The sequence below is a fragment of the Gymnoscopelus microlampas genome (assembly GCF_963454915.1).
Source record: "Gymnoscopelus microlampas genome assembly, chromosome: 6".
Taxonomy (NCBI): domain Eukaryota; kingdom Metazoa; phylum Chordata; class Actinopteri; order Myctophiformes; family Myctophidae; genus Gymnoscopelus; species Gymnoscopelus microlampas.
The window spans coordinates 761311-772736 of NC_139943.1; the positions used below are offsets into that span (position 1 = coordinate 761311).

Consider the following 11426-nt stretch of genomic DNA (forward strand, 5'->3'; position numbering starts at 1 on the left):
AAGGGCGGAAATGAGTGTGTGTGGCTGTCGTTTGGCCTACCCGTCCTGGTAGGACAAACTTCATTAAAGTTGGGTTCAGCTTAGTTGGCTCGCCATCATTATCCTTTTTCTTATCAAGAAAAGAAACCTGGCCTGGATTCATACAAAAAAGGCCAAATTAATATCAAATAAACAAAAACAGCAGATCTACAAGATCACCGATTAACTCAGAAACAGCTTATCTACAAGCAAGCATAACCTTCAAAATAATCCAATCCAACCAAAAACAATCAAATTAGAACAAACATTTCAAACAACAAAAACAAACATTTGAACCTCGTAATCACTCACCAATTCAATCTGTCAATCTGTCACAGCCAGCAGGTCAATCAGTATGGGTTGGGTCTCTTAAAGCCACAATATAACCTTTTTAGTCAATTGATCAAATGTATAAAGTTTGGAAATGTAGAGTATTGTTTGAATATGGTACAGACCTGCTGCAGCTTCAGAGTGGTGTGAACCTCACTCTACTACTGCAGTGATTGCCAATTGCAAGCACTGGTGTGACTGATCTCTCTCTGTGTGTGTGTGTGTGTGTGTGTGTGTGTGTGTGTGTGTGTGTGTGTGTGTGTGTCAGCAGTGGCACACAGACAGCAGTGACACAGTATGACACAGACATCAGTGACAACATTATTATTTGAAACCTTTTGAAACCTGGGTTACAGACAGTTCAGAAACCTGCTTATCAGTGACATTGATATAAACTATAGCCTTACTCTAACTGGAAAGTTTGCACGCTGAAATAGAAGCCATTGTTCTTACATTAATACAATTACTACTGTCAGCAGTAGACTGAAACGGTGCGAGTGAGGACCAATTCTATGAAGACGTGTTGCAAAATGGGTGAAGTGCTCCTTCAAGTTGCCGTATAACATAAAGAGCTCTTAATTTGACACCAGACAAGGCCAGTTGTGCTCATCTCCTGCTCCATCATGCTCCAGTGTGCTCCATCCTGTGCTACTCTCCGTCTCCTAATGGGGTGAGGAGAGCGTCGTCCCCCCTCAAAGGACGCATTGAGCTGCAGGGCTGTTTAAAAAGCCCCCAAGTCCCATTAAACAGCTTTGCTCTGTGCTCCTCTTAGTTCTAGGTCACCAGAAACTCAATGCCATCCAGAGATGTGTGTGTGAGCCTGGAGGAGAGCATAATGAATCTATCTAGAGACACAAGACCCAACACACATCCATCAGCAGTGCTGGAACATAATGGAGTACGTTTACTAACAGTACTGTCCTTCAGTACCATTTTGTGGTTAATTTGCTTTACTCGAGTATAAAAAATAAAATAATTATGCTACTTGTTTCTAGATTTAAATATTATTTTTTACAAAACATACATCAACTATTTAAGCCCTATTTTAAAATGTGTCTATTCAAAAATAGCCGATCTACAAGCTCACAAAGCGTTGCAATGCCACGTGTTGTGATCTTGTAGATCGGCTGTTTTAGAACAAGTTTGACAGATTCTTTTTTTTAAATTGAGTACTTTTTCTTTGGTACTGTAAAGTATATTATTATTATATGCCAATACTTTTGTACTTTTACTCAAGTCAAATTGAATACAGGCCTTTTACTGATACTACTACTTTTAGTAAAAGAAAAAATCTACTTCTTCCACCGATGCACATCACCACCGCCCCGCCCCCACACAGCGCTGGTGTTTGTTACTGTAGCATTTCTTGCTTGGAAGCCCACATCAATGCACTTAAGTGTAGGGCGGAGGACATCTGGGGAAGGGCCATGGGGTTTGGCATCAACATCACTTAGAATTTATTGGAGTGCATCAAAATGTAGGTCTGCCAAACGGACACTATCATTTTTCTGAAGGCATATTATCCCACCTTGGATGAGTCGCCCGTTCTGTCTCAACCCGCAATCCTCCTAGCAAACTTTGGACTTAATGTTTTTGGCACACAATATAAGTCTATACACTGTACTAGAACTGTAATGCCTAATTTATGCTCCATTGTGCGATGGTTTCTCTCACGCCGAAACTAGTTCTACGAGCTCGTAACGTGTTGTGAGCTTGTAGATTGGCTAGATCTTTATCCCTCGCAAATTAAACTATCAAGCCATATCGACTATTTTAGGTTTACACGCGTACGTCTCGGCTAACACCGACTACATTTTCCTCTGAATTGTCGTAACATAAAGGAAGGTTTTATATCTACACACTGCTTTGCTACTGAATGTCATTTGGCATTTGGCAAACCTTCACAAAGAATCAAAAATACATTCACTGTTCTAGAATAATTAAATATTAATAATATGAATACGACCTCCTGCTGGATTCCTTCTTAAGATGAATTCTGGTAAACTATGGTGACCACTGACCAGACGTCCATGTTCGGTCCGGTATTGTCCCAGTTTTATGCTGGGTGTCCCGAGTCCCAACAAGAACCTATAAAACACTGAAATGTTCCCGGTGTTCATCATTCACCACCAAAATGTCCTGGTTTTCACCACAATTCACATAATACTTGTTTTGAGCGCTTCCATAGGTTATTACGTTCTGTTCCGTTGAAAGGTGCAGTCACTAGGTGTACTAAGTCCTAAAATAATGCTCCCCCATCCTGATGAAAACCAGGTGAAAATAAAAACAATCAAAACAACGTCAAAAGAAATTGTGAAAAGTTGCCAAGAACAACAGATCTTCAAGCTCACAAAGCGTTGTGAGCTTATACGTCTACTATTTTCGCTATTTTTTAAATCGGTTTGAGTTTTTGGAAACATGGTCACCCAAACACATTCCAGAACGTTGAAACCTTAGCTCCGCCCATATAGGCTCTATGCACAGCAGCGATATTGGAAGTAAATTGGGCCTCTTCCTTACTTCCTTCACAGGTGTTACCAATGATACTAATGAAGGCTCTGTACCATTTAGTGTAGCACAGTGGTTCTCAAAGGTTTTAATTTCTAGGACCAACATAACTCTGAGTGTACAAAATGGAACCAAATGGACCCGTAAGGGTCCATTTGGTTCCATTTGTACACTCTCAGAGTTAAAGGTCCATCTGGAACCCCCTCAAAGAACCACGAGGGTCCCTGGACCCCAATTTGAGAACCACTGTAGAGTGTTTCCAGTGAGCCAACATGAACAACACTGTCTCAGCAACCTGACTCTGTTTGAGCAGAATGGAACAGAGCCTTCATTAGTATCACTGTTAACACCTGTGAAGGAAGTAAGTAAGGAAGAGGCCCAATTTCTTTCCATTGTGGCTGCTGTGCATAGAGCCTATTCCGGCTCCCACTAGCCCCCCCCCCCCCCACACGCCCTCCCCAGCGGCCGTGGACCCCTTCAGGAGCTCTCCCTGACCAGGACGTACTTAACGAGCCTCATGGAGCCCCGGCGTCCTCGCCAGGCGGTCCTGTAGCGTCCCTTCCTCCTCCGCCGCCCCCTCCAGCTGACCGCCACCACGATGGAGCAGCAGCAGCTCAGGAGCACGGCCACCATGGTGGCGGCGGCGATGAGCAGGCTGTGGGCGGCCACGTGCCAGCCGGGCCCTAGCTCGCCGTGGCTGTCCTGGTCCTCCTCGCTGCCGGCCTGGCCTCCTCCTCCTCCTCCTCCTCCTCCTCCCTCGCCGCTGTGGTTCCTCCCCCCCAGGTACACCTTGGTGTCGTTGGGCGGGTAGTGCTGGCTGCTCTCCACGTTGGCCATCAGGCCCATGGTGGTGGGGGCCACGCTGGCGTGTGCGGGGGGACTGCTGGGCACGGTGGCCCCCTGGGAGTAGGCCTGGCACCAAGCATGACATGTTAGTTGGTTGATTAATAGTCATACAGATAATAGGTTCTATGCCAGAGGGGTCTTCAACGTTTTCAGGCCAAGGACCCCTTGGCTGAGAGCGAGATAAAGCAGGGACCCCCCATTATATATTGTGTCAAATATTTATTTTTTCATAGATTTCATAGGCATCTTCATAGACTTGTTTCACAGCACTATCATGTTGGATTCATGTTAATGTGTATTTCCAGACATTTAACCATGCACTGACCTTTCACTCTGTACTTAGTCTGCTCTTTTTTCCTCCTACACCAAACCACTTTGCCAAAAATAGCAGATCTACAAGCGCGAGGCGTTGTGTGCTTGTAGATCTTATTTTTGGCTAAAGTTCTCCTCAGAATAGGGATGCTTGGTTGAAGTGGTTAATGTAAAAATCCCACAAAGATTTGGCGGACCCCCTGTAGTAACTCTGAGGACCCCCTAGGGGTCCCGGACCCCCTGTTGAAGACCTCTGTTCTATGCATAGCTTCCTTGTGTTCCATTCTGGTCAAACAGAGACACGGTGCTACTATTGTGCATGTTGGCTCACTGGAGAGACTGCTACACTATGGGTGCGTTCGAAAATACAGCACTGAGCGCACTGGCCAATACAAACTAATAGGCGAGTGTGCTCCAGTGCGCAATTTCCGAACGCACCCTAAATGGAAGAGCCTTAATAAGTAACACACATGTGAAGGAAGCAGCCAAAGTTCTTGCAAATAATGTCTGCTGTGCATATAGCATAATATTGTCATTAATGATTTAATTGTGTTTTTGCCATTGGACATTGAAACATACATAAAACATTACATTTCTGTTTGTCTATTGGGCTTTGTAAACACACATTGCACAGGGCAGATATATGGCAAATATCTTACAAAGAAATGATCTGTACCAATGATCAAAATAAATAGTAAATACATAAATATAATGGCCAAATCCGGCCATAATAGTTATCATTTTATACTTTCAAAATGTTTTTTTTTGCAATGATCTAATTGTGACATGCCTACCTGAGAGGGGGGGTTGGTGGTGGTGGTGGTAGTAGTCTCCATAGATGTGGGGGTGAAGGTAGGGGTGGTGTGGGTGGTGTAGGGGACATGCTGGGTGGTGTGGGTGGTGTAGGGGACATGATGGGGGGACGTAGGGGGTGGAGGTGGTGTTGATGTGGTGGTGGTCCCGTCAGTGATGGAGGTGTGTGGTGGGTCAGAGAGGGTGGTGGGTGCATCGGTCCCCACCTGGTCTATGGAGGGAAGGACCAAAAGCATGGTTATTATAGTGAACTAAAAACTAATGAATAATAACTATAACTAGAATTAGAGCAAAAGAAAAACATTTTAGTTAACTGAATTTAACATTTTTTTAAAAATTGACTGAAACCGTATTATGTGTTTACAAAACTAACTAAAACTCAAATCAAAGTGAAATTTGTCTAAGCCTTTTCACAAAATACTGAACTAGAAAACCCGCTTCGAAAACTAATCAAAACTAAACTGAAATTAAAAACAACAAAAGTCAAAAAGACAACAAAAGACAAAAAACAAATGAAAGTGTCTAAAACTCTAATAACCTTGGGACAAAGCTGATGTGGTTGTTGAAAAGGTTGTGTGTTGACTAGCAGCGCTCTGCGGTGTGGAGGAGGAGGTGGAGGAGGTGGAGGAGGTGGAGGTTGAAGTGGGTGACGGTGGTGTTGGTGTTGTTTTGGAGGATCTTGCGGTGGATGCTGATGAAGCAGACGGCTGCGCAGGGGGCAAGGGTGGCCGGTTGAACTGCCTTTTGTCTGAGGCCAGGGGTTCTGAGGGCGGGGGTTCTGAGGGCAGGGGTTCTGAGGCGTTGACCCGGCCGCCGGACAGGTGCGGCCACAGACGCACGTTGCCATTGGACGTGAAGTACTTCCCAAACACCAGCAGGTCAGGATCTACACCTGTGTGACATAAGACCATAAGTATGACTCATCATATCTGATCTGCTCCTTGGCTCTTCTCTCAGTCCACAATATGACAGCTTTTTATCAACAGTATTATCTTTAATGTTTCTTTGATAGTTAAAGCTGCACTGCGCTATGTAACTGTCCTCTTTTACCCCCGATTTGAACCCGGTTTCCTGCACAAGTGCTGACATTTTACCATTGAGCTAATAGAGCCGGCCTGCTTGCTCAGGGGATACATTTAATCTTTGACCATCAGGTCAAAATTCATGTCAGATCCTGTGTCTAGGTGAGACATGACCTTTGACACCATCTAAATAATGTTCAATAGAAGAGCAGGGAGACAACACACAACCACCCCAATTATATAATTCAGGGGTCTTCAACAGGGGGTCCTCAGAGTTACTACAGGGGGTCCGCAAAATCTTTGTGTGATATGATTCTTTTTTTTTTTACATTAACCACTTCAACCCTAGCATCCCTTTTCTGAGGAGAACTTTAGCCAAAAATAGCAGATCTACAAGCTTGTAGATCACTTTATACACCTATAAAGAGTTATACAGTAGGTGTAGAGTAGACCATAGAGGGAAAAAAGAGCAGCAAAAGTTTATCTGAAACATAATTTTTGTATAAGAGGGGGTCCCTGCTTCATCTCTCTCTCAGCTAGGGGGTCTTGGCCTGAAAACGTTGAAGATCCCTGGTATAAATTATATTGAATTAACATATACTCTACCATACAGATTAGACAAAAATACTCTTTATTCATTAAAAAAAGTTACCAAGTTAGTGTTGCTGTCGGGCAGAAACCTCTTATCTCCATATTCTACGTGTTTGTGTTTTTTCCCCGTAAATTAACACCCTCTACTTGATACATACTACAGCGTCACACAACGCTAGCAGATCCACTTGGAGCTTGTAGATCTGCTACTTTTGAATTTGAATCCTGAAAAGCAACAGTTTTGGACATATGAGGTTTCCACCCGACAGAGACGATATATGATGTCAGCTCAGAGACTCACCCTTTGTGATATTGTACAGAATGACGTTGCTTCTTTGACTCAGAATGCAGCTCTCCAGAGTGGGACAATGCAGGTGAAAACAGTTCACATTCTCTTGAATAGTATCATAGTGGAATATGGCCAGGTTACAGGAAACTATGAAGGAAAAGAACAGATTAGGGGCTTATCAGCAATTAGGCTACGATACCATTTATGTCAAGGACCTCCATCTGAACATGTATTTTTCCAGGGACCCTCCATTCAAGATTTGTGTTGTTAATGTTTCACAATTATTTAAAAAAGCTGTGTGTTGTAGATCGGCTATTTTCAAAAAAGGTTAATGTGGTTCAACTGATTTTTGATGCTATAATAGTATAGAACATGTTTTATTGGGGACCCACTGGAGCCCCCTCAAGGACCCCTGGGGGTCCCCAGACCCTGAGAACCACTGGCCTAATAATCAGTGCAGAATGAATGTAAGGTCATATTAAAAAAGGTAGTGTACTGTAAGTGATATTTTGAAACACAAAGTATGTTTTAAAAGCTCTGTATTCAGATAGATTGTGAGGTTGTTCAGTAACAGGAGTCTTCCGGTCTCTCCAGCTCTTAAATAATAAACAGATTTATCAGCTTCATTTCATTTCTGTGTTCCAGTTTTGTTTATTTCGTTATCCTGGCTGTATCCTGTATACAGTATTACATCTTGATTGGATCAAATTGGTATCCTGACTGGAACATTTATTTTCTGTTTGTTCTTTAACTGTTTTTTAAAGAGCTGGTGAGACCCTTTAACAAACATTCTATAGCAGTGATCATCACATCAATACAGAGTATATATGCATCTAAGACTTATTCTAACAAAATGACAAGAAGTCACTTGAACAGTGGTGTAAAGTAACTAAGTAAATGAACTCAAGTACTGTACTTTTTTACTTGAGTATTTCCAATTTCAAATAATTTTACTTCTACTCCACTACATCTTGGATCCAAATATGTTACTTTTACTCCACTACAATTATTTGAAAACTTAATACTACTTTGTAGATTTTGATTATTATTACAAAACATACATAAACCACTTCAACCCTATATATTTCGGCCATTTGAAAATAGATCTATAAGCTCACAATGCATCCGTGTAGATCTGCTATTTTCAAAAGATATTTATACATTTTATACATTTGAAAACTTGTGAAATGGGACATTCTGCATGATGAGTACTTTCTACTTTGGTACATTTTGATACAAATACTTTTGTACTTTGACTCAAGTAAATTTGGAATTCCTAGACTTTCACATGTAACAGATTATTTCTACATTGCAGTAATGATACTTTTACTCAAGTAAAAAAAAAAAAGTACTTTTTCCACCACTGACCATAAATGCTCTATACCCTTGGTTCTCAAAGTGGGGTCCGGGGACCCCCAGGGGTCCTTGGTGGGGTTCCAGGGGGTCCCCAGCAAAATGTGATAATATAATAGCATCACAAAACAATTTACCTTTTATACTTTAGCTATTCAAAAATAGCAAATCTACAAGCTCATATAGCTTGTATATAAAAAATAGCTTGCAGATCTGCTATTTTTGAAATGTGTGCAAATCTTTGAATATTTTTATATATATATTTTTTTTTACATTCGAAACTCAAATCTTTGCTTCTGGGGGGTCCCTGGAACAAAATAATAGTAATGGGGGTCCACGGCCAAATACATTTCGATGTGGGGGTCCTTGACATGAAAAGGTTTGAGAGCCACTGCTCTCTACTCACAGTTTGTGGTCAGACAACACGATCTGCTGCATTTCAGAGCCGTCTCCTCCTGGTAATACTTGAGGAGCTGAGCGCCTCTCCTCTGGGACTCCTCTATGTCTATGAACAGCCCGGGGAAGCGGCGGATCCAGCAGTTCTTGTAGTAGGAGGTGGGGGAGCACCTGGACTCAGTGGAGGCGCTGACCACCAGGCTGACCACCACGCTGGACAGCAGACCCCATGGGACGATCATCGCGCGTAATGCTGGACATCAGACCATGAGTTTAGAGATGTGCTGGACATGATGGTGTGGTCAGGCATGAGACATGAGGATCTAATGGTCTGATTTGATCTGTGTGTGTGTGTTTGTGTGTGTGTGTGTGTGTGTGTGTGGCTGCAGGTGTGTGTCACCTGCAGGAGGAGGAGGAGGAGCATGGAGACCTGCTCATTCGTTATTCATTCAACCTTTTTTTTTTTATTATTCTGGGAGAGATCATTGAGGGAGACAATGATGCCGAGATTACACACACATATATAATATATAACATAAAAACAACAAAGAAAAACTACTGTATAATGCTGACAATCAGTTAAAACAGTTAACAGTAATGCACGGTTATTAATAGTCCTGATATGTTCATATCATCATGACAGTCACGGATGAACTTCAACTTGGTGTTTGCACTTTCTCTTGAGCTTATCACATGGCCACGGATGTTACAATTATATACGGGGCCTCAGAAGTACCCGAATGTTCTGTATTGTTCAATAAAAAGCTTTTTAATCCGATAGGTGGCCATTTTCTCATAGAGTTATAATGTATCAGAGTGCAATACACCTCCCAGCCAATAGGGTCACTTAATTGAAAGCAAAGGCAAAAAAACGGAGAAAATGGCCACCGATCGGATTAAAATGCTTTTTATTGAACAATACTGAAGATACAGGTACTTTTGAGGACCCGAACATGATTGTAACATCCGTGTCCATGAGGTAAGCACTTTATATTTGAAATATGAACGTTTATGTAGATGGACGGGCCAAATATGGAGAAAGTGCAAAAAACAGGTTGAAGTTAATCCTCCTATACCCCTCCATCCCCTTACTACCGTCACATCAGCTATGCAAGCAGGTGTAACTGATGACAATTAGGAGAATGATAACAGCTGTTCCCGATCTGATCAACCGGAGGCACGTCTATACCACACACACACACACACACACACACACACACACAACACACAGACAGAGATACAGAGTCAAACTGAATTAGTACTTTTTACAACTACAGTTTTTTGGCTTTAAAGCGACGCCCACATTGTTTTTTTATAGGAATAATATTTTCTAGTTATTGTATAATCTCATTTTGTATTCGATTTTTTTTTATTATCTCAGACCCTACAAAACATTGCGAGGCGTCTGATGATGTGAATGTAGAACCCAAGCCCATAAATACTAGCCTACCATGTTTTGTGAGGGATTGGCTACATTTCCTAACTTTTTTCCCTCTTCCTACTGCAGAAATGTATTGTGCATATAGGCCTATTCTCTGAAACTTCCCATGCACAGTTATGTATGGGAAGAACCAGTTGGTGTAAAAATCAAGATGTTTATTTATGTTTTTGTTCCAAACAGAGAATTCCAGTAGATCTTCTTGTACAAACAGTGGTTCTGACAGACTGCATGCCAGAAATCCTGAAGGGGCGTCAACAAGTGTCATTTAGTAGCGGCAGACATCTTTGTGGGGGATATAAACATGTTGACTTAACATTGCCCCCCACCAGTATGGCTGCTGCAGCTATCTATACCACGCCCCCCCCCCCCCCCCCCCCCCCCCGTGGTGACGACACGTTGGCACGCACTATAGCTGCCAGAATTCCAACAAATGAGATTATCCCCAATAAGCCATTTTGTGTCTCAGTTTCATGTGTTCCTCCTCATGCATGTCTCTCTCACCTATTGTCTGCTTGTCTGAGCTTCATTCTCACTTTACAGCCAACAGCAGGTTAGTGGAGAAATGGACCCAGTCTGGCTCACACTGTGTTGTTGTCAGTATTTATGGAGTGGTAACCTTTACACCATAGTTCTCAAACCTTTTTTTTTTAAATTTCAAGGTCCCCCAGTTTGGTATATACAGTAATATACTCTGTAATAGGCTATATAAGGCCACAGACCCCCATAACTCTAGCCTCGGGAACCCATGCATTTCTTTTTGGTTTCAAACCGTAACTCTGACAGTGTACAAATGGAACCAAATGGACCCTTATTTGGTTCCATATGGGGTCCATTTGGTTCCTAACCATCAATCATTTTGCTGGGGAACCCCCTGGAACCCCCTCAAGCACCCCTGGAGGTCCCTGGACCACGATACTGACCATACTGACCATACTGACCATAATACTGATCTATTACGTGTGCCACAGAGACATAGAAGCTTAAGTTGACGATGAAATACTTTACCTTATAGAATTTAGTATTCACATTGTATTGATCACAGAGTGATAATGTGTCCCACTGTGGTCTTTAACCCACAGTGGTCTTTAACCACTTTACCTTCGGTTTACAAACAGTTTTTAATTTATTTGTTTGCAGATCTGCTGTTTTCAGCAAAGAGATTGACTAGTTTACCAAGTATAGAGGGTATAATAAACAGGTTAAATAAACAGAAAAGGTAGAGAAGGGAAGACTCCCATAGTCGCTGCAAAAAAGCAGTCACTGCAGTTGAACAGCATTGCCTATAATTTATACAATGAAGTATAATAGTATAGTTTAGTATTCAGACTGAATCCTAGATATTTTAAGATATTAAATTACAAATGACAAAAAGGTAACGTCCCTGCCCCACCTCCCACTATGGATATTTAATCCATAGTGGCACTATGAAGTCTGGAATTTAAAATGTACTTAAGTAAAAGTACAGAAGTATTGGTATCAAAATGCACTTAAAGTACCAAAAGTAAAA

At 42.0% G+C, this 11426-nt stretch overlaps 1 protein-coding gene across 1 annotated transcript; it reads right to left on the reverse strand.

Annotated features, from left to right (window-relative positions):
- Positions 1-3333: 3333 nt before the first annotated feature.
- mansc4 (MANSC domain containing 4) lies at positions 3334-8720 on the reverse strand (the record flags this gene model as incomplete). The annotated part of the gene is made up of 5 exons (XM_084060876.1): positions 3334-3768; positions 4809-5038; positions 5366-5719; positions 6742-6876; positions 8489-8720. 5 exons carry the CDS (start codon positions 8718-8720, stop codon positions 3334-3336), a joined length of 1386 nt encoding a protein of 461 aa, XP_083917002.1.
- Between the last annotated feature and the right edge of the window lie 2706 nt (positions 8721-11426).